The sequence below is a fragment of the Miniopterus natalensis genome, chromosome 3 (assembly GCF_054644295.1).
Source record: "Miniopterus natalensis isolate mMinNat1 chromosome 3, mMinNat1.hap1, whole genome shotgun sequence".
Taxonomy (NCBI): domain Eukaryota; kingdom Metazoa; phylum Chordata; class Mammalia; order Chiroptera; family Miniopteridae; genus Miniopterus; species Miniopterus natalensis.
In genome coordinates, this window is record NC_142083.1 from 95,930,983 (window position 1) to 95,954,038 (window position 23,056).

General features: G+C 55.3%; 1 protein-coding gene across 1 annotated transcript in view; it reads left to right on the forward strand.

Annotated features, from left to right (window-relative positions):
* KATNIP (katanin interacting protein) overlaps positions 1-20,943 on the forward strand; it is a 175,237-nt gene extending 154,294 nt beyond the window's left edge. Inside the window, exons 19-29 of the mRNA XM_016216235.2 lie at positions 532-610; positions 5,525-5,702; positions 9,819-9,984; positions 13,059-13,216; positions 14,647-14,711; positions 15,950-16,060; positions 17,469-17,608; positions 19,355-19,456; positions 20,006-20,166; positions 20,262-20,350; positions 20,875-20,943. Of these exons, the coding sequence (XP_016071721.2) occupies positions 532-610; positions 5,525-5,702; positions 9,819-9,984; positions 13,059-13,216; positions 14,647-14,711; positions 15,950-16,060; positions 17,469-17,608; positions 19,355-19,456; positions 20,006-20,166; positions 20,262-20,350; positions 20,875-20,930 (1,305 nt within the window). The 3' untranslated portion in view covers positions 20,931-20,943. The remainder of the gene's footprint in view (positions 1-531; positions 611-5,524; positions 5,703-9,818; positions 9,985-13,058; positions 13,217-14,646; positions 14,712-15,949; positions 16,061-17,468; positions 17,609-19,354; positions 19,457-20,005; positions 20,167-20,261; positions 20,351-20,874) is intronic.
* The last annotated feature ends 2,113 nt before the right edge of the window (positions 20,944-23,056 follow it).

Here is a 23,056-nt window from a genome sequence, read left to right on the forward strand (position 1 = left end):
CGCTTTTACTCTAACTCATGATACAGAGATCTAATGAGCAGTTTATATGTGAGACCCAAGAAGTGGGGTGTTGCAGCCCGCCTGGGCTGTCTACAGACCAAGGGTGGTTCATCCTGGCTACCCATGGGAATGACCGGGAGCTTTGAAAATGCACAGACCCCGGCCCCAGGATTCAGAACCCCTCTCTATAGCTTAAGTTCTTCTTCTCCCTCCCCCCCTCCCTCCCTCCCTCCCTCCCCCCCTCCCTCCCTCCCTTCCTCCCTCTAGCTGACTAGATAAACACTGATAGGGTCTTTCTCTGGTAGTGTCAGACTCCTCCCCTACCAGTAAGAGCTTCTCACAAGGGCTCAGACACATGAGGGTTCCTGGGCCTGTTCATACTACCAGTCACGAGCCTCCACAAAGACAGAAAACACAAGAAAAGACACAGGGACTTACCTGGGCAGCAGTAGCAGGAAAACTTACTAGCCAGCCAAATGGGCATCACTAAAATCAGCCCCTTTCCTCTGCTTCTCCCCTAACTGTGTGCAGGTCCCAGAACTAGAGCTGCCAGCCGATACCCCTGTCCCCGAAGTTGCCACTCCAGAACCGGGCATCTACCACGGGATTTGTGAGTACCCTGTGCTGGGCAGTGTCAGGTGGAAGGAGGACCTTCAGGGGTTGGGGAAGTCCTGGTCACCTGGGGCAGGGTCTGCACAGAGATGGAGGCTGTGGGGCAAGCGGGGCCGAAACCAGCAGGAGCGAAGAAGCCTGCCTTCTCCCTGCCCCAGGTGGGCAGATGCCAAGTCTTCTGAGAAGTCAGAAATTTGGATTTTTATGTGAAATCTTCAGCTTTTTAAATGTTAGTAACTAATTTTATAATATTTTAAAACAACCAATGAGCCAAACAAAACACATGCTATGTATTTGGCCAGCTGGCCGCCGGTTGGTGGCCTCTGAGCAAATCCCATCTGGGTTTTACCATGTCTGTTCTCTCGTCTTTCCCATCTGACCCTGCGGCCGCTCCTCCTACTCCACGCACCGCAGGCCAGCCCTCTGCCTGCATCTGGGACTCTTCAGGCCAGAGGTGGCAGCAACTGCAGTGTCCTCTCTCCTGCTCCCTGTTAACAGGGCTCTGCGGCTCACCCTCTTGCTCCTCGCTGCCTCACCTCCTGCTCTCTCTTGCCTCTGTGCACGTCATTCCTTCCAGTTAACTTCTGACAGGAGATGCGCCGTGCCATTGTCACGCTCCCTCTCCCCACCTCCCCACCATCATCTCAGGCCCCCCCACTGTGCCCAGTGAGAATTTGTCCCTCCCGCACTCGCCCCGCAAAGACCAATTACCTCTTAGGAGAGAGGAAGAGGCCTTTGAGTCCTCGCGGCCCTTACGTTCCAGGACTCTCTCAAGTGCTTTAGGACAACAGAGTAATTTAAAAGTCCAAGCGAGTATAGGCAGAGCCTGATTGGAGGCGTGGCCTCACCCCCTTTCAGCTACCATGCTGGGGCTCCCCTGCCTTACCTCTTGGGACATTCACAGCTTATTCCCGCCACTCTCTAGATTAGGTCAGGAAGCTGAGGCTCAGAGAGACTGAGCATCCTCCTAGGGCCACACAGCTGGTACTAGGGCCAAGAATGGAACTGAGCATCTGAACGCAAACCCCCCCCTCACTGAGCCCTGGGCCTCAGGGATCTCGCTGTGAAGCGCCTCCCAGCAGAGGTCTGTGTGTGACCTCAGTACCCCACAGAGCCCAGGTTCTGGAAGACACTGGTCATGCCTTGTTGTCGGCTCTCCCCTGCCGTGGTCAGGATTCCTCTTCCTCTCCTCCTCCCCGTCCTGGGTGGACAGTGGAGACTGAATTCAAACTGAGTTAAACAAAAAAGGGAATTTATTGGCTTATGCAATAAAAAGGTCAGGGGTTGCTAGTTTCCCACCCAGCTGGAACCGGGTGTGCAAATGACGTCACGAAGGCTTGGCATCTCCCTCCATCTCTCTGCCCTGTTTTGCTCTCTCTCTCCCTTTTTTTTTTTTTCTTTTAATATATCTTTATTGATTTCAGAGAGAGGAAAGGAGAGGGAGAGAGAGATAGAAACATCAACGATGAGAGTCACTGATCGGCTGCCTCCTGCACGCCCCCGACTGGGGATCGAGCCTGCAACCCGGGCATGTGCCCTGACTGGGAATTGAACCGTGATCTCCCAGATCCTAGGTGGATGTTCAACCCCTGAGCCCCGCCAGCCGGGCTGTTTTGCTCTCTCTTGCCCTTTCATTTAGACTCTGTTTACATTTACCTTCTGCCTGGAAAACACAACTAAAAGAGAACTTCTGTTTCCCACTAAGTTCAACAACTATCCCAGAATTACATATCCTCAGCCTGGCATGGATCACAAGCCCAAACATCTTTAAACCAGTTACTGGGGCTCACAGGACTGGGAGGGAGTGGGAGGTTGAGGTGGAAAATGCAGCAGCCAGGCCTGGACCAAGGGCCCATCCCTGGAGCCAGTGCTGAGCACTGGCCACGCAAACTGCTCTGGAGGAGGTCAGAGTGCAGCGACGAGAGGAAGGAAGGAGGGCCGGCTGGCCAGCCAGAAGCAGCGCTGTCCCCTGCACCTGATTATTTCCCCAGCGATGCTGTCTGTAAATGTCTTTCCCACTGAGCCAGCTTCTGACCTTTCTCAGAAATGTGATTGCAGTGCCTTAGAGTAGAGCTCAGAGGCCTTTTTTCTGCAAGGACAGTGCAGTTTCTCTGCTCTCCACTCGGTAGGGAGGCAGGAGGAGATGTGGGCCAAGCACCCTCTGCACGTCTGAGCCTGTGATTTCTGAGTCTCTCTTCTTGAGCCTCTGGCTTTTTCCTCTCTCTATGCAAAATCCTGAAGCCCCTTGACCAGCCTGTGTGCATGAGGAGAGCTCTGGGGAAGTTACTGGGGATCTGTTGGGCTTGGTAAATGCGGCCAGTCCTGTTCATGCTTTGAAAGGGGATGTGTGACTTGTGAGTTTGCAGATGACACTCATTTTGGACATTTTGCACACATCGGCAGTGGTGAATAGGAAAGGAGCTGAGAGAGTTGAACCCTGCACAAGAAACAACTAAATTAATTTCTGTGTATATAAATACTAATTGGTACACCAGAGGCAAATGAATGTGGAGCATGGCTATGAGCTCAGAGGAGAGCAGTGGCTTTTGGAGCCACCCCGAATTCCATGGCCTCGCAGAGCATCTTGCCAGGCAAACAAAGGGAGAGCTGGGATGCTGTGTCTTGCTTTCACGAGGGGAGCTGGCATTTGTCCCTGACACTGATCCCATCACCCAAATCTGCCCCCTCCTCCTTCTCCAGGCCTCTTCCATCTCAGGGTCTCAGGAGCGATAGAAGAGTGAACAAAGTCAACAGAGTTCCCGCCCTCAGATCTTCCATCTTAGTGGGAAGACTCATTAAAACAAATAAGTTGGTGTGGACTGTATTGTCAGGTAGCAGTAGGTGCTGCGACAAAAGTAAAGCAGGGTTTAGAGAGTAATGGGCCCCGCGCCGTTTGATCTCAGGTGGTTGGGGAGGGCCTCTCGGAGGAGAGACATCTGAGCAGAGACTCACGATGGGGACAACCCAACCCACACTTCAGTGGCTTACCACAGCCCTCACTCATGACTGGCTCGTAGTTCAGTGGCTTGGCTGGGCAGTTCTCCTCTGAGCTGCTGGGCTGGCATCGACTGGGCCTGCTCACGTGTCTGGTCAGCTGGCAGGTGGGCTGGCAGCTGAAGGATCTAGGATTCCTGCATGGCAGGCAGTTGGGAGGCTTTTGGCCGGAATGACAGGGCGATGGGGCTTACCTGTCTCCTTCCTGCGGCCAGACCCCGCGTGTGGGGAGAGAGGGCGAGCCCCAGCGCGCATGTGCTTCGCAGCCTCGCCTTGCAGTACCTTTGCTTCTGTTCCGTGAGCCAAAGCAGATCGCATGGCCCAGATTCCGGGAGTGGAGAGACTTCACTCCTGGGTGGGAGAAGCAGCAGAGCCGTATTGCAAAGAGGCAGGGGCGGGGTGGGAGGGGTCTGTGGCCACTTTCATGCTACCAGTGCTGGCCGTGAGAGCTGTCATGTGCCTGTACCATGCTGGGCACACGTCGTCTTTACCTGACCCCACGATGTGCAGAGTTACCCTGGCAGCATGGCGAGCAGAAAGATCTGGGGCTGAGTTATACAGCGTATGTTGGGAATGACCAGCATGGGACAGGAAGCAGAGCTCTGGGGAGGTGGCATGGTGTGGCAAGGTTTTACATGGCCTCACAGGGATCACCGGAGACCTCCCTGGGCCTCCGCCTCCTCATCTGAGCCAAGACGGGTGCGAGCACGTCGCACCCTGGTGTTTTCTTTCAGCGCTACAGCGCCGGATTCTGTGAAAGATGCAAAAGCGTGAATCTTTTGAACACAGCCACCCAAAAGGGTGGTAGATAGGCTCCAAGTCCCCCAGGGGTGGAAGACCTCACTGGTTCTGGTCCCGCCCTAATGGGAGACCACTAAGTAAAGAAGTTCCAGCCAGATATCTGGACAGGGCCTGACAAAGAGGTTATTTGCTTTGAGCTTTCTGGGCAAATAGATGACTCACCTGGGCCATTGTGCCCCAGGCCCATGGAAGATCACTTCTAAGAGGTCTCCAATGGAACAGGGTGCGGCGGGGACGAAAGGGTGGAAGTGGTCACTTCTTTTATCCTAATCCACGTGAATCCGCATGATGGTAGCCAGTTTGCATAAAATATCCATTTCCAGTGCTGTGGCTTGCTGATGAGCTGCCTCCACTTACTCACGGGTTTTATTCTGTCTATAACCCCTGCTATGTGCTAGGCGCTGTGTGTGGCAGGCTTTGGGGGGCAAAGCACAACAGATGGGATTTCCGTCCTTGAGGAGTCAGTCATCTGGCATATTTAACCAAATGATCACAAGATCGCAGTGGTCACCAGGGTGTGGAAGGGGAGGTTCACAGTGACACAGCAGGCTGTGAATGGAGGTTTGATGTAGTCAAAGAAGTTGGGAGGGCTTCCCTGAGGAAGTTAGCTGGGATCTGGAGGATGAGCACATGCTAACCAGGCCATGTGAGTTCCAGAGAGAGAACAGCATGAGCAAAGGCCCTGTGGTGGGGAGAGAACCTAAATGAGTGAGTGAATGTCTTAGTGGAGCCAGGAACCCCTGGTGCAAGATGGGGTTAGAGAAAAGATGGAAGCCAGATGGGCAAGGCTTGTTGACCAAGCATCATGGGAAGCCACACTGGGTGTTAAACATCAAGTGGGATGACCTGATCAATAGGTAGAGAAAGGATCCAGGGCTGTGCGCAGGTTTCAACAGCACTGGCCCATTTATCCCGCTAACATTTCCTGAACATCAGCAGTGTCCCAACCCGAGGCCACCTGAGGAATGGTGCGGAGCCCAGCCTGAAGGCACTCTCATTTGTGTCTGGGTTTTCAAGCTGGCCGAGTCAGATGCTAAAGACCATCCCTCTTCTCGTCTCCATCTCAGGTGCCTCCTCCAGAACTGCGGTGTTCATGGCCACTTTCTTCCTGTTGCAGGCCTTCAGCTGAATTTCACTGCCTCCTGGGGGGACCTGCACTACCTCGGACTCACAGGCCTGGAAGTGGTAGGCAAGGATGGCCAGGCACTGCCCATCAGCCTACACCAGATCTCCGCCTCCCCCAGAGACTTAAATGACCTCCCTGAGTACACGGATGACTCCCGCACCCTGGACAAGTAGGTGTCATAAACTTAACTCCCATGCAGCAGGGGCATGGGGACCTGTCCTGCATCTTTGACTTGAGATTTAAACAAATAGCAGCCCCTCTTCCACCTTCTCCCAGCCAATCATGAGGTCTATGGTCATCCCATCTTACAGTCAAGGAAACCAAGGCTCAGAAAGGGAGAGGACCCCCCCCAGCACCACACGGCTGGAAGTGGCAGGCAGGGTTCGAGGCCAGGTTCTCCTGCTTCCACTGTGTTCTCTCCACCATGCTTAGCTCCAGCCTCAAGCACAGTGGCCCAGGTTTACATATGAGCGACCTCGCCTCTCAAGGACAGAAAGCTGTCCCCTCCTGAGACAGAAGGTGATTGCTGAGGAAGTCTCTGCACTTCCTTCTGCACTTGCCAGATTTCATGAGCCCAGGTTGGGTCGTCAGTAAGTGTACAGACCTCAAATACAGCGTCGTCCTATGGGGTCCAGAACCTGCAGAGTAGCACTGTTTCCCCTCAGGACAGCTTCCTGCCTGGCCCTGCCTAGGTGTGTGAACCAGGGGAGCCTAGGGGAGTAGAGAGGTGAGAGTTCAAATCCTGCCTCTGCCCCTTGCCAGCTGGTAAGTTTCTTAACCTCTTTAATAATAACAGTAATGTTAATAATAACTAAAACTATATTTAAAAAAAAAAATTTATAGCCATTTTTTTTAGCAATTGTTAAATGCCAGATGCTAGGCTATGCTAAGCAGGTTACAGATATTCATCCATTTAACGATATGATTGATAGGCACTCATGTGAACCCATGCCAGCTGAGCGGCAGAGTCATGATTAGAACGCAGGTCCTGGGAGAGCACCCGTGCATGTAACCACTATGTTATACCTGTTCCTCCGCCTTGGTTGTCTTATCAGGAGGATGGGGACAACAAATCCTGTGGCTGGAGGGTGGGAAGGGGATTGCCACATCACAGCTGCACCCTTGCCTGGCTTTGAGCAAGTGTGGGGCCCACAGTAGACCCCTCCCTGCTCCTGTGAGGTACCCCTTCACCGTGACCCTCATGACCTGCAGCTATTGCCTACCCAGGGGCCACTGTGTGCGCTGCATTTTGGCAAGTCACACGCCTGCCTGCTTAGACTTGAAGTCCATGGACCCAGCTCCCGGCTGCACACTCTGCTTGTTCGTGCACGCCCACCCTACTGCCCCTCAGCCCAGATTACACTGCAGCAAATCCCAGGCCTGCTAGGATCTCATTCCTAAATATTTCAGTATGTGTCTCTAAACAATAAGGACTTTAAAAAGAAAACAATCTCAGTACTATTATTTTACCTAAAACAAAAATTAACAATCATTCTTTAGATTACTAGATATCCAGCATATCCCTGTTTTCCTGACAATTTTTTTTAATAGATTATTTCTTGAACTGAGACCCTGATAAGGTCCCTACATTGTGATTGGTTGATTTGAAACCCAGTTTAAGGTTTATACAGTGTGATTGGTTGATGTGTCTCTTTAAGCCTCTTGAAACTTCTTGCTTTCCTTCCATCTTTTTTCATTTTTCAAATAAATTACCTTTTGAAGAGACTAGAGATTTTTTTGCCCTGTAGAGTACGGATTTTACTTGTTGCATCGCTGTGATATTGTTTAACCTGCTCCTTGGGCCCCTGTTTTTCTTATAAATTGTTTCTTAGATCTAGAGGCCCGATCAGGTTGAGGTTTGGTTGTTGGGGTATGGATGTCATTGTTTATTCCCTTCAGGGGTTGTCAGGCTTTTTGTGATGCTGGTGGCCAAAGCTCAGAGGCTGGGTGCATTACTTTATTAGGGGTTGCAAACTGGTGCTACACTGATCCTATCATTCCTTTTTTCATCAGTAAAGAGAAGTTTTCCCTCAATTATTTGATTACTCTGAAGTATAATTCAAACAGAAAAGGCAGTCTAAATGCTCAATTCCTTCCTTTCATTTTTTAGTTTTTAAAACAACAGATTATTTCTCTAGCATCCTTTAAAATGTATGCTTATTTTTGACTGTCATCATCATGGATTTAAATATAATGTGTTTGGGGGGCTTCAGTCTATTGTGGTTTTTATCCTATTGATGCTCGATTGTCTACTGGGAGCGCCTGGATCGTTTTTAAATAGTAGCCTCTGACAGCGTCCCTGCTCTCTAGCGTGACAGGACATTCCAGGCTCATTTTATATATTTCTTTTTAAAAAATTCTTTTTATTATATAAGTTTCAGGTGTATTCATCTTGTATATTTCTTCTCCCAGACATGGACTCAGTCACTTCTCCACAAAGCCCTGGCTCCTTCTAGTGGGAAATGGTGTTTAGAGACCATAATCTGGCCTCTTGGAATGCTCATGGCTACCAGGTTGGTCAGGCTTTTTCGTGGACAGAGCTGAGCTGGGAAGTATCGTTTGGGTGTTCTTGAGGGTGTCTATAGGACCTCCCTTCACCTGTCAGCTATAAATGCTTCAGCAATTCTCTCTCCTCTCAGAACTGGAAAGCAGTTTGCTCTGGAGGCAGCCACATTTCTAGGACAGAGAGGTAATTGCTTTTGGAAGGAAATAGAAGGTTCTCAGGTGGTAGTCCTCAGTCCACTTGATTTCACAACACCCCAGTGTTAAATTGCTGAATTTCCTCAGTTTTAAGGTGCCAGCCATTGCAAGACACACCATCCATCAATTTAATAGCAGGCTTTCAGAGAGAAAAAAAAGAAACATTACCTCCTTGGAAGAATGCTTAGATTATAAGATTTATTCCAAATCTAAAATTTTAAATGTGAAAGGAAAAAATAAAGCCTATCTGAAAGTACAAGAAACAGCCCTGGCTGGTGTGGCTCGGCTGGTTGCGAGTTCAATTCCCAGTCAGGGCACAGGCCCAGGTTGTGGGCTCAGTGCCCACTGGGGGGTGTGCAGGGGGCAGCAGATGAATGTTTCTCTCTCACCTCTCTCTCCCTCTCCCTCTCCCTCTCCCTCTCCCCCCCTTTCTTTACAAAATTAATAAGGATGTCCTAAGGTGAGGATAAATAAATTAATTAATTAATTTAATTAAATACAGGGGACATGGCAGCAGTGAGTTTCTGCCAGTGCGGCAGCTTCAAAGCCACAAGGAAAGTGAGGGTGAGGCCCTGTCCCCAGGCCTCTCAGTAGCAATGCCAGACAGGCCTGCCAAGCCACAGGGAGAAGGGTGGGGCTGGGCTGGGGGGCGCTGGGCTGCCCAGGGAAGTCAGCCGCAGTACAGTCTTGAAGACAAACACTGTAGAGCTGAGGATGAGGCAGGATGCCCGAGCACGGGAGCCAGAACCTGACAGGACAGGAGTGCAACATGAGCAAGGCGACAAGCTCAGAACAGGGGCCTGAGGGTGCTGGGCTCCCCCCTGAGCTACCCAAGCTGTGTGGTTACAGCTCCCCAGAAACACCTGCCCCCGTGCTTGTCCCAGGCCCGGAGCTGCCAAGTTCACTCTGGCTTCAGCATCTCTCCCAGCACAGCGAAGAAGGAACGGGCTTCTTTCAAATGCACCATGGAGTCAGTGCAGCGCTTTACGGAAGTCCCGGGGAAGTGCTCGCCTGCCGCCCCTCCGGCACTGTTTCACCTTCGCACGTCTCTCCTGCCCTTGTCTTCATTTTACAGCATTAAGATCAGGGCCCTGCCGTCCCGCAGCCCCCTCTCCCATGTTACTCTCCAGCCTCGAGACTCGGGCATTTGAACAACTGTGTAGTTTACTGAACCTGTCCCCCGTTTTGACACCTCTTAGGTTATCTTTTTTTTCTAACGTAAATAATAAGACTGTAATGAATATCTTGGTGCAGACGGCCTTTCCAACGTGTTGATGGGATTTTCCTTAGGGGAGAAAATTGGGTTCACTGGGTTAAAGGGTCCCCCTTTTAAAAATGTGGATGATCGCTTCACGGCGCCTTAAACAGCACAGACTGTTATTTTTCTTCCTGTTTTATTTTGTTTCATTTCACAGATGAGAGGTGGCCCCTCACTGTTGATTTAATTAGTCTCGCCTCCCTGATTTCTCCCCCTCCAGACAGGCTCCTGCCCGGCAGGGGCCTCAGCGGGGGGGGGGGGGGGGGGGCGGGGTGCAGACCCCTCGCTGGGCCACGCGCGCCTCACCCTCCTCCCTGCTGCGCGCAGGTTAATCGATGGAGCCAACATCACGATGGAGGATGAGCACATGTGGCTGATCCCCTTCTCGCCGGGGCTGGACCACGTGGTCACGATCTGCTTCGACAGCGCCGAGAGCATCGCGGGCCTGCGCTTCTGGAACTACAATAAATCTCCCGAGGACACCTATCGAGGGGTAAGGGGGGCAGGTGGCCGAGCTCAGCCCACTGTCAAGGAAACGGCGCCTTGATGAATGGCTGGCGTGGCTGCCAGAGAGGAGCATAAATCCTCCAGAACTTTCCAAATGGCCATGGGGGTTACAGCCAGGGAGAGTGCCCTGCTGTTTCCTCCTTCTGCAAACAGCAAATGCATCCTGAAGAGCCCAGCAGACTCCGGAAACTGGCAGCTTGTCTCTTCTGGGGCTTCTGGGGTCCTTGGGCCCAGCCCTCAACCCGTGGTGGTCAGCTGCGCCCCGTTGTTCGTTGAGTGCTTTGGGGACCAGGCCCTGGGCTAAGGGCTTCTCAGGAGTTCATCATATTTTTGGATATTTGCCCTACTTCTGGGAGGCAGGCATTACTACCCTCGTCTTTCAGGGCATCAAAAATTGAGGTTCAGCCCTGGCCGGCGTGGCTCAGCGGCTAGTGCGTCGGCCGGTGCACTGGAGGGTCCTGGGTCCGACTCCCGATCACGGGCACACGCACCTGGGTTGCAGGTCTGATCCCTGCCCTGAGCCAGGGCACATGTGGGAGGCAACCCAGCGATGTGTCTCTGGCACATCAGTGTTTTTCTTTCTCTCTCCTCCCTCCCCCCTCCCTTCCACTCTCTCTAAAATCAATGGAAAAATATCCTCATGCCTTAGGTGAGGGGTAAAAAAAAATTTTTTTTTTTAAAGTGAGGCTCAGACAGGTCCAGTCACTCACCCAGGGCCGCGGAGCTGGAGGGCAGCTCAGTGTCCCGCCGAGGGCTGCTGCTGGGTGTGGAAAGCAGGCCCTGCGGGAGGCGGGAAAGGGGGCAGAGATGCCCCTCCTGGCATGGCTTTCCCACCTGTGCCTGTGAGCCGTGACACAGCCACCTTCCCGCTCAGGAGAAACGGTGGCGGTAGGTCACCAGAGCGCAGCAGAGCAGTCCCGGCGCCGGGGCCACAGGGCCCTGAGTCTGTCTCTCCTCATCCGTGCCACCTGCGTTACCTTTGGAAGGTGGCCAGCTTTCCCCCGCCCTCCGCTTCCTCTTCTGTAAAATGACAAGGAGGACGATACCTGCCTCAGGAGGGTGGCCATCACCCTTTGCCACAGGAAAGCTGACAAGGCCAGGACTTGGCCTTGGGGCCTGTGAGCCCAGGTCTGGGCTCCTGCGAGCCACAGAGTCCTTCCGCAGGACCCAAGGGGCCTGGAGGACCGTGGGCTTTACCACATGGTGGCTGCCCCCAACCCCCAGGTGCTACCCCTCCCTCCCGAGCAGCTACAAAGGGTGCTCTCAGGTTCAGCATATTTAAAAAGTCAGGTAAAAAAAATTCTTATGCTCCAGCTCGTGCCTCTGGTCTCTCCATTCTCTTGAGTGAATCAATCTTTGCAGTTGATCTTCTGTGACCTGGAGTCATGTGCTGGAAACTTTGAGCTCAGAGCCCTGCTTCCCAGTCTGCCCCAGCCCCCCATCCTTGGTGCCAGTGCCAAGTGGCCCCGTGGGATGAGGGAGATGGGCCCAGTCGGAGAGGGCAGACCCTGGAGCAAGTGTGGTGGAAGCTGTGCCCCCAAGAAAACTAATCAGATGGCCACCTAAGTTGCTCCTGGGCACCCTGGTGCCTGGCCCTTGACTGGAGGTTAGATAGAGCCAGGCCTTGGACTCCTGGAGACGAGGCTCGAGTCACAGCATGTCCTTCGGCAAATTGCTTTGCCCTCTGAACTCCATAGTGAAGATGGAAGTGATAATAAAAGAACCCGCCCCCAGGGAATGAGCGGTGGCCTGGGGAAGTCAGGAACACGTCCTGGAGGGGATGGTGGCCCCAGAAGAGGGACAGGGCCTTCCTGGGCCTCTGCTTTGCTCTGTCGCCAGCTTCACTTCCAGGCGGCTTTCTCCACAGGGCGCACCTGGCAGCTCTAGGCCTATGCAAGCTCCAAGTCCAGCAGAAGAGGGAGCTCCTCCTTTAGGCACCAGCAAAACCCAGGCCTCGTGCTGATCATTCTGGCCACGCTCCATTAGGCTGGCGGTCACATGGCAGTGGTTAGAGTTCTCAGCTTGCCCAGGCCAGGGTCACAGGCCCAGCTCTGGGGTCAGGGTAGGAATTAGGTTTGGAAAAAGTAGAGTGGAGATACGGTGACAGCTTTGGGGCCCCATATCCAGCCATGCCTGAAGCCGTCACCCTGACTGACATAATAGGGAGCTCCCTTAATGCTGAAGCAATGGAGGGCTCCTGGAGCACGGAGTCACCCATGAGACCGAGGGCCAGGCCCTTTTCTCCCTGCGCCGAGGAGCCCTCTGCATCTCCCAGAGCTCCGGGGTGTCACATTCCACCACTTTGGTCAGCAGCTGGGCCCATATTGCTAACCATGAAGGAGGGGTAAGGTGCCAGGAGCCTTGATTCCAAAATGTGTGGTTGGAGAGGGAGTGCTGGCTTGTCACCCCCTCTGCTCACTCAGAGCTGAGCCACCACACATGCTGCCATTAAGGCTTTGAGATTTACTGCTAGACTTGGCCATCCGGCTGGTGAAATCTGGCCTAGAACAGGGGGCCTATTGGCCCAAATCCAATTGATTCCACAAGCTCTTAGTAAACACCGATTGAGTGCCAGGCCTAAGGCACATAGAGATGGTCCAGCTGGGGGCTCTGCCACCAAAGGAGACCCACAAACCACCAAGGACACTGCTAGGGAGCCTGTGCCCTGAAAGGACGAGCTAAGGGCGTGAGGAGGAAGAATGGCAGGGCTGGCCCCATGGTGCCATGTGACCAGGGTTCAGGGAAGGAGCAGTGCTGGGCCAGGCGCTGTTCTGTCCCGGATACTTGACCTAAGTTAACTCAATATTGAGCCCATTTAACAGATAAGGACATTGAGGCATGGAAAGGATGTCAGAGCACTTGAGTCCCTGCCCTTGCCCACCATGTCGGACCGCCTCAGGCCGCTGTGACCTGGAGGATGTCTGTGTGCTCCACTCACCTGCCCTGTCTCCTGCTCTGTGGAGGCTCTGCCATGACTGCAGCTCCAGCAGCAGCGGTGTCAGCACAGGCTGCTGTCCTCCATGCCGCGTCCTTCTTCAGGTGTGGCTTTTCCTTTGCTAGGCCAAAGTCGTCCACGTCTCCCTGGACGGCCTGTGCATCTCCCCTCCAGAGGGCTTTCTCATCCGGAAGGGACCGGGCAACTGCCACTTTGATTTTGCTCAAGAAATCCTCTTTGTGGACTACCTACAAGCCAGCCTCCTGCCCCCGCCAGCCCAGAGGTGAGGAGCGTGCCACGCAGGTCCCCCATCGGCGGGCGCCAGCTCTGCGCCGCGCTCTGAAGTGTCCACCTAGAGCGTTTGGAAATGGTGATCAAACGCGTTGCTTTTCAGCTTGGCTGTTTCTGAAGCCAGCCAAGCCTCTCCGGAAGCCTGTGGGATGCACCCACCTGGTCTGGGTGTTTGGGTTTCTCACAGTCTGGAGCGCTTGAGGTTTTAAATGCTTCGTTACGCTTCCTGCTGGGAAAAGAGGAGCCTGTCTGCCTGATTCCACAAACGCCCGCTGGCTGGTTCAGGGAAAGTCCTCCCTTCTCTTATTTCTATGTTCCTTAGAAAGATTCAAAGAGAAAAATAGGGCCTAACATTTCATGGATTCACTGGGGTTCCTTGGCCCCGTTCTCAGCTGCGTTAAGTTCATAACCATTTGTAAATGCCACATTAAGGCCTCTCATTTAAACCCCCTGATGTCCAAACGCCAGAGGCCAAGTTCTCAAAACAAAATGAGTTTCCCTCCACCGTAGGTGGGAACAGTCACTTAATTATAACATTGCCCTTGAAATGGGAGGAAACCAGGCCAGGGCTGGAGGGCTCTGACTGCAGACCAGGGAGAGAAGCCCTGGAGGGAGGAATATGGAGAAGAGCGAGCTCTCCCTCCAAAGCACCTGCTCTGTGCCAGATGCTTTATATTCATTCATGTAGGGACTATTATGCCCATTTTACAGATGTGGGAACTGAGGCCCCAGCTAGTGAAGCCACTTGCTCAGGATCAGGAAGCCAAAGCCTTCAGGGTGCTCCCCACCTTCCAGCCTTCCCTCCCTGCCCTCCTCCCACCCACCCCACACTCCCACCCCCCTCCCCCCGACTGCTCTCTGTGGCAAACAACAACCCCCCAGCCCCTTTCCACCTATGGCCTTTGTTCTTGGTGCTCCTGTGCTTGGAAGGTGAGGCTCTGACTCTTCCCATGCTTCCTCCTCCTCAGCTCAGACATCGCCTTCCTGCCCATGTCCCCTTCTCCACCCCATGGCCCCATCATGTGTCTTGCTCAGCAGTCAGCACAGCATGAACCTTCCTTGTCCATGAAGGGGCAGTACATGGGCTGGTTAGGAGAGCTCTGGAACTGGACAACCTCGGGTCCCATTCCAGTTCTGCCTCCTACTAGCTGTGTGACCTTGAGCAGGTTGTTTCACTTCTCTGATCTCGTTCCTCATTCACGCCGCGGGAAATAAGTGCACCACTGCTCGGCTAGTTCTGAGGCACAGAAGAGTCCGTATCAGTCAAGCCCTGTGCCCGGGTTGGCCTCACTGAGCCTCCCGGGAGAATGGGAGCTCTGTGCGAGCAGGAGCTTCTGCAGCCCCCCACCCCCGGGAATGCTGCGCTGACCAGGCATTCGAGCCTTGTGTTCTGCTTACTGGTGCTGCCTTGTGTCTTCTTAGGCTCGACACAAAAAGCCTGGAGCGAGCGAGCATGGACTACGAGGCGCCGCTGATGCCCTGTGGCTGTATCCTTCCGCATCCCCTCTGCACGTCCTTGGCCTGGGGGCCAGGCTGGAATCCAGGGACAGGGCAAGGCCCTTGTGGCCCAAGGCAGGGTCTGGGCCTTAGCTGCTGGCCAGGGTTTCAGGCAGGCCTCAGCCTCAGCAGAGGGAGCTGAGCGGCCACGCAGGGAAATCTAGGAGAGGTGGGAGGGTTCCCTGGTCCTGGAGCACACTGGGCGCTGCTGGGACTGGGGCAGCACTGGGTCCCACCCCCTAGGGGGTGGGAGTCACAGGAGGCAGCACCAATGACTCCAGCCCGAGGGGCCAGAGAAGCTGGAACTGACCCCAGGGACTAGACTGGGGGCTGCCCCTGGGACCGGGCAGGGAGGAGCTGAAGACAGAAGGAACGATAGCTAGTTCACTGGGCCCCTACCGAGTCCCGGCACTGTTCACAGTGGGTTGCCTGCATTAACTGACTGTATTAGTCCCATGTGGTGGGTACTGCTAGCATCCCATTTCACAACTGGGAAAACCGAGGTGCAGAGAGGTCAGTTACTTGCCCAGGGCCGCATAGCTGGGTGAGTGGACACAGGCAGCCTGGCTCTCTCACTGGCCTGTTCTCCTGCGAGGACTGCCTCTGGCTGTGATATTGCCCGGGAGCCACCTGCCACTCTCAGGTCTCCTGCCCAGCCGGCTCCTGGGAATGTTGGCAGTGAGCGGGGGACTGCTGCTGGAGGGCTTGGTGCCTGGTAGTGCAGTGGTGGGTCACCCTGCACAGCCCATCCCTGTCGATGCTATGAAGGTCCAGTGTCCCCCGCCCCCTGCAGCAGCCAGCCTACTTGAAATGCATGGAGGAGGGAACAGGTTCTCTGTTCTTGTCATTTTGCAATCAGGGAAACTGAGGCATGAGACAGTTTGAGCCCTGGTCAATTTGTTCAGCCCCATACAATGAGTTTGTGACACAAACGTGTCCCCATTCTTCCAGCCCCCTTCCTGGAAAGCCCTGTCCCCTCCTGTCTCCTGGGGCCTGGAGGAAGGTTTCGAATTCTTACACACACACACACACACACACACAGTTTAAATGAAAGAAGGCCTGATGCCATATATATTTTGATAGGATTCAGTCTCTGTGAGTGGAAAAATCATTTTTTGCTCTTGTTCATCTATATAAACCAAAAAAATTACATCCCTATATTATCTTTGTCATTGTTTACTTTGGTCTCAGACAAATCAAGCTGTTTTTCCTTAATAACATGTCCCAGTCATTTTTCAGTTTCAGCTCCTGACCAGCTGGGGCGACCCCTATTACATCGGTCTCACTGGGCTGGAGTTATATGACGAGCGGGGAGAGAAAATCCCTCTGTCGGAAAACAGTATCCTTTCTAGCAGCAGGGGCTCCACCAGACTGCAGGGAGCATGGAGAGGCGGGGGAAGGAGCAGAAGCCTTGAATGTAGAGGAAAGTGTCCCTGTAGGATCCAGACCTGGGATTAAAAGTGCCAGTGGGCTCTACTTAGAGCCAGATGCTGACCCTTAGGGGTGGGCAAAGCAGTGAGCAGCTCCAGTCATGCCTAACAAGGGATCCTTGGCAGGAGTTCCACAGCAGAGTCCTGTGGTCCAGGGAATTGGAAGGGGCTACCAACTGCGGCCCCCCTTGGAGAACCACAGCACTTTGGAGTTCTAAAGGCTCTGACAAGTCCTGTAGGGAGCAACCTGTTACACTGTGTTCAATTCAATGTATCCTGAATTTGTTGACCATGGGACCCTTTGTTCATGGAAGGCCCACACAACGATTTGCAAACTGTTAGCCCAGTGAGTTTTTAACTATTTTAAATTGGCATTTAAAAAAAATCAGTTTTCATATGAAAACCCCAATCTTCAGCTTCTCTTGAGAACTTGTCAATGCCAAGCCACAGTCATGCACTGTGAAGGTGGCTGGACATGAGTATCGGCTACCCTTTCCCCCAAGCATGCCCTGGCTGATCTCAGTCCTCAGTCCTTACTGTTCTCTTCCAGGCCCCCGAAACCCAATGTTAATATTTACTGAGGCCTCCTCTGTGTCAGGCACTGTGCCAGGGCTTGTCACATGGTATCTCATTTTCCCTCACAACGATCTTGTGAAGTGGGTGCTGTTATCCCCATTTTACAGATGAGGAACCAAGACAGAGAGGCTGAGTAACTTGCCCAGGGTCACACAGCCAGTGAGTGGTGGAGCTGGGAGTCTGACTCCAGAGACCATGCTCTTGACACTGAGCTGCCCTGCCTCTCTGATGTAACCTGCCTGACCCCTCTGGGTTCTTGGTCTCTGACCCCGACACACCACCCTAAGGACCTGCCAGAGCAGGTCAAACCCCAGAGCCTGCCTTGCATCTCTTTGGGGTCCCTGGGTTCCAATGGGGTCCTTTTCTGCCTTCTGCTGGTGACCATCCTCCTCACTTGGGATAAATGATTCTTGCTGGTTTTGATCATTAGGCCCCATGGTTGTACTAGGAGAGCTCGCATCCAGTGTCCCTTGAGGCCTCCCATCTCTGCGTGGTTTCCTCCCCTCTCCTTGGGACCGGCCTCCCAGCCTCACACTCAGCCCCACTCCCTTCGGCCTCCATGCCCTCATTTCCCCAGAACTTGTCTAATTTGGCTGTCACTGCTCAGGCCGCTCCGCTCAGGCTGCTCTGCTCGCCAGCTCCACCCGAGCCCCGCAGTCTGTGGTGGAGGTGGCGGCCGCGAGGGTGGCGCAGGGTACCGAGCACACTGCTGTGAGTTATGGCAGCTTAGAGCCTCCTCAGACATCGCCGCCTTCCCCGACAGCGTCAACTCCCTGGAGGGCGTGTGCGGGGACGTCCGGACCCCTGACAAGCTCATCGACCAAGTGAACGACACCAGCGATGGCAGGCACATGTGGCTGGCTCCCATCCTGCCTGGCCTGGTGGGTTCTGGAGGCTCCCAGCCCTGGGGTGGACTGGGAGACTTCCTGTCCCCGGGCTCAGTGACACATCTTCCAGACCAAGTTAATTTGGAGCAAGTCCGAGTACAGGGGAACCGCCATTAAGGCTCAGGTGTTTGCTAACGCACCTAAGGGTCAGCTTTTCTGGGCCAGCGGTTCTTTATCTTTGCTGTGGGGAGGGGGGCATATAAGGGACGCCAGGGAGAGGAAGGGCCACATGGGACTCTGAAGCCGAGAGGCCCAGTGCAACAGGCCGGGGGCTGGGCATCCGCCATGCGGGCATCATTCTCTGATGCCCTCCCCTGGCTCTGCGTCTCTCTAGCCCACGCTGGCCTCTCCGGAGACATGCACTCCTCCTGCGCCTTCCTCGTGGCCCCGGGCACTTGACCCCAGTCATGCCCTCTCTCTGGCACCAAGTCTGCCTGGTCATCTCCTCCAACCACCTGACTCAGTTTCCCCAATCCCAGACCTGCAATTGGTTCTCCTTATCTTTTTCCTCCAATGCCTGACGCAGAGCCGAGGGGTGCGCCTTTGCCACCTGGGCCTGGTTGATGGTGGGGAGGGAGGAGAGAAGCCAGGAGATGGGACAGGGGCTTAGCACCCTGCCAGCCTCTTGGCCACAGGGCCAGATGCCCGGACAGCGATGTGTAGCAGAGTCTGGGGCGTCTGTGTGACCACTGACGCGCCCCCTTTTCCACTCCGTGGGATCGGGCAGGAAGATAAGGGGTACACTTTCTCTCAAAACACCCACAGGAAGGGCAGTATCCACAGTTCTGTGAGGGGGGGGTTCCAAAGCCCTTCCCCCAAATCCCCGGCCGCTCCATCAAGGGTCCATCAGCTCCTTTGAGGGTTTATCAGCCCCCTGGCCCCAGCCCCACCATTGCAAAGGGGAGTACACAAATCGATCAGCTCTTAGACCTGGACCCCAAAGTTGTGGCCCCCAAGCCAGTCCAGCCTGCTGCCGTCGTGAGCTTGGCCAGCTGCATTTGCCATCCTCTTTCACTTGGGGCACTCTGAGGATGGCCACAGCCTGAGAACCGGGGCAACACTGGGCAAAGCAGCCTGCAGCCTGTGGCCCACACTGAATGCTTGTCGCTTGATTCTGTCTGGCAAGGAGCCCTGGTATTTGAGAGTCTCTGTTGGGGAGGGAGGAGGGGTGGTGATTGGGCCCCATGTCACTAGCCCATTCTGCCTCTGATCTGGACCCCCCCACTCCCCACAGAGATTCAAAGACACACTGAAAATGACCCCGCAGAGCCTCAGGGCCTGTCTGCTGGGCTTTTCATTTACGATTCCGGGAAGGACAAACGGGTCACGGCTGTGCCAATTGCTGGGCAGTCAGTGCTCCTTGACTCAGGAGCCGAGGCCCGTCCCCTCGGCCACGGTGCCCCAGGCCGTGTTTCTGGCCTGCCCTGGGGGAAGGGAAGGGTGCACCCATTTCCCTGCGGGTATTTAAATAATGGGGGCCGTGCCAGGCCCAAGAAAGCAGGCCCTCCAAGAGCCAGCTCAGCGGTTTGTTGCAAACGCAGCCACACGTGACCTGACTCTCGATGGGCTTCGAGGAGATGAAAGGCGGCGGGAACCCCTGCCCGGTGGCCCCGAGCAGCCCAGGCTGGCCCACGTGGCAGGCACTCCGCCCCCGCGGGCTCGCCCCCACGCCTGGCGCCAACACCCAGCCCGGAGCCCGTGTTTGCAAACATGCCTGTGGTAATTAGTTCTCCCTGACAGGTGAACCGGGTTTATGTGATTTTCGATCTGCCTACCACCGTGTCAATGATCAAACTGTGGAATTACGCGAAAACACCCCATCGAGGGGTGAAGGAGTTTGGCGTAAGTGCTTATTAGCTGGCTTTTTTGAGATAATTATGATCGTTGGTAATTAGGCCACCGGCAGTTATCGTTTGATGCGGTTTGATTGACTTCTCTCTGCTGCAACCTGAGACACACATGCCTGGTCCTCCGTGCAGGGAGATTTCCCGGCCAACCGTGACTCGAAACCTCCGAGTGATTTGAATCATCGCTCTGACAAAACAGAAAGTGGCTTTTCTTTCATCTTTTCTTCCTAAATTGTACTGATTTAGGGGGTTCTTTGTGCCGGGAGGGACTCTGGGTTGGGGACAGGGGCCCCCGGGGGCCTCCCAGCTCTGCCTCGTGGGCTAAGGGTATTTCAGTCCCTTGAGCCTCAGGGACTAATGGCCTGTGCCTTGTCGGTGGTTGTGAGGATCTGAAGTCCTAGCGCAGGCCAGCACACAGTAGGCCAGGCTCGGCACACAGTAGGCCAGGCTCTGTGGAGTGATGCACTTCGCCCAAGGTCACGTGTGGGAGGGAGGAAGGGACCTGTCAGCCCTGCCACAGAGCCCCTCCTCTGTGTCTGTTCAGCTCCTGGTGGACGACTTGCTCGTGTACAACGGGATCCTGGCCATGGTGGGCCACCTGGTTGGGGGCATCCTGCCCACGTGCGAGCCCACGGTGCCCTACCACACCATCTTGTTCACTGAGGACGTGGACATCTGCCACCAGGAGAAACACACCTCCATCAGGTGCGTGAGCCACCCCCAACCTCCCAGCCAGCCCTAACCAGGACCGGTGGCAGGGACACAGCCTGGACCCGATCGAATCTTGTCTCCCCCTGCAGCAGTCAGGTGGAGGACCAGGACGTCCAGATGATGAATGAAAACCAAATCGTTACCAACTCGAAGAGGAAGCAGAGTGCAGCTGACCCAGGTCCGCCCCGGTCCTCTGCCTGGAGCCCCCCTCAGGAGTCTGGGCTGAGTAGAGAAGGAGCTGGCAGCATTGCACCCCCCTCTGGCCCCTGCCCGCCCTCAGACCCCTCTTCTCCACCAGAGCCTGGCTGGGGGCTGAGGAGGGGCTGACAGAGGCAGACCCGGGCAGCATGTGCCCCCTTCCTGCAGGCCCCGCGTGGCCAGTGCTGCAGAGGAAGAGGCCGTTGGGCAGAAGCATATTCCCAAAGGGGTTGCCCTGGGTCATGGCAGACCGGTAGAGGGTAACAGGGCGAGGGCTTCTCAGAGGAGGTGGTGTTTGAGCCGCACAGGACAGCATGAGCGGAGGCCTGGAGCGGTCAGTGGCAGGAGTGCCCTGCTCAGAGGCTGCTGGGAGCTGCAGGCGGGGGCCGGGCCTCCAAGGGCCTAGAGTGGAAACCCAGGCAGCTCTAGACTCCAGCCTGAGGGTGCAGGGCTGCCCTCGGTGCAGCAGGGTCATGCTGATCCCTCTGTGCTCTCCCTCCTCAGCCTTACGCCCCAAAACCTGCCTGAGCGAGGAGACAGCAAGGCGGCGGCGGTGCTGACCAGGGAAGACGGGAGCGCTGGTCCTCGGCCGGCGTGGGGCTCCCTCGCTAGTCCCCACTCCGCACCCGTTGTCCCCGCGGCCCCCGTGTCGGCCAGCCTGGACCCCGGCAGCTGGAGGAGGGCTGTGGCGTGGAGGGGAGCCCGCTGGGGAGAAGGAGCTCCAGGGCGGGGTGGCCTGGAGAAGGCGGCAGTTACGGGCGGGCGGGCGGGAGGAGGCCAGGCTGCTGCCTCGGGCCTTCCACTCTGCCCTGCAGGGAGCCTGGGGCACCCGGCTCGGGGCCTCTCCCGTAAGATCCAGAAAAACGGCAGGCGTCCACGCAGTCCTGCCTGGGTCCCCTGAGCCGGGTCTGACTCGGGCCTGGACAGCGAGGTGGGCTGGGGCCTCCCATCCAGCCCAGAGCCTGAGCAGGCACAGCACAGGGGCCAAGCCTCAGACATCAACACTCGGGGGGGTGCCCGGAGGCTCCACGGACAACTCCCTCTCCCCCCACACGCCTCTGCCTCATTTGGGGGATGGTGGAGCTGCCGAGAGGCTGGGACTCTTCCCTGGACCCCACATGTCTAGCCAGGACTGCTGCAACCTCCTCACTCATCCGTGTCCCGCTAGGGCCCATTGAAAAGGACAGATCCCCTCTGAAGAACTGCTTCTGCAGGGGTCCCTGTCCCCTCCTCAAGCCCGAGGAGGGATTGGCCAAGGGCATGTGCCCCGCTGAGGAAAGGAAGGGAGCTGGACCCACCCTGGCAGGCCAGGAGCTCGTCTCTGCGGCGCTGCCAGGCCCAAATAGGACCTGCAGGCTGGCAGCTTTGCGCCCCAGGGCCAGCGGGGCCTATCCACATGCCCTCTGGCTGCAAGGCAGAGAACCAGGGCCAGAACCCACCCTCAGCCCCCAGAGGCTACACCCGTCCACATGAACCCTGGAGGAGGCGCCCTCCCTGCCCCCCCTCCCCGTCCCTAGAGTGACAGCGGTGTCTCTTGCTCGCCTTCCTCCCTTCTGTCCACGTCTGTGCCCTTGGAGTCAGGCAGTGAGGGTCTTGCCACCCAGCCCACTCTTCTCCCCCTTCCAGCAGCTCCCCAGCAAGTTGGAAACGTGCCTTGCACCCCAGCCGAGTGGAGCCCAGAACACATCCATTTCCATCTATGTAACAAGCTCGGATCAGGGACCTAATTGGTTTCCCAGTGGTAGGTAATTTCTCGTTCCCAATATTAATCCGCTGTTTTCCTGGCACCCAGCCCGGCCGCGCGCGTTACTGTACTCAGAGTACGTTCCTATGCAACCGAGAACCCAGCAAATACTTTACGAGCCTTGCAGCTTCCTCGGGCAGCTATGCAAACGAGCTTTTCATTGGGAGCGAGGGTCGATGTGAAGATAAGGCATTGTTTCTCCCCAAGAAGATCCATCATCCCTGTAGCTCCCAAGCCCCCTGCTTCTCCGCTCACCTCCCAGACTCGGCGCCTCCAGGGCCCTGGACGCGCAGAAGAGCTGACGCCTGGAGAGGGGGCTGATCAAAGGAGCTCTTAGTGACCAAGGCCAGCGCCAGGCCTTACAGGGAGGCCCGCCGTCCACCCCGCCTGGGGCACCGGCACCAGCTCAGGTCAGCTTTGCCGGGAACATTGCCCAACACCAGCACGCTTGCTCCTGGAGTCTCAGCCGATGTTTATAGTAATTGTATGTACCATGCAATTTCGGAGGAAAGAAAGGCTGTTATAGGCATTAACTCTAAAATAAATTTCTATTTTTTTCTCTTGCAAAATCAATAAAAGATGTTATTAGTAATATACTTTGGCACACTGGGTTTGGGGTCAGAGGTAGCCCATGCTGCCTCCAGGAACTGAGCCAGAGTCCACTGCAGGCTGGCCAGGTGGCACAGGGGATGTCCCCTCTCTGAGCTTTGTTCCCCCACCTGCAGATGGTGTCATGGTCCTGGTGCCGCCGTGGTGCTGTGTGAAAAACAGATGCTATAAGCGCATACATATATAGTGGTTATTTGTGCTTGGTACTGACTCATTTAACTCACGTAATAACCCTACGGGGTAGGCACTACAGTGATCCTCCTTTTATAGATAAGGAAACTGAAGCACAGAGAGGTTGAGTAACTTAACCCAAGATGCACAGCTATTAGGCGC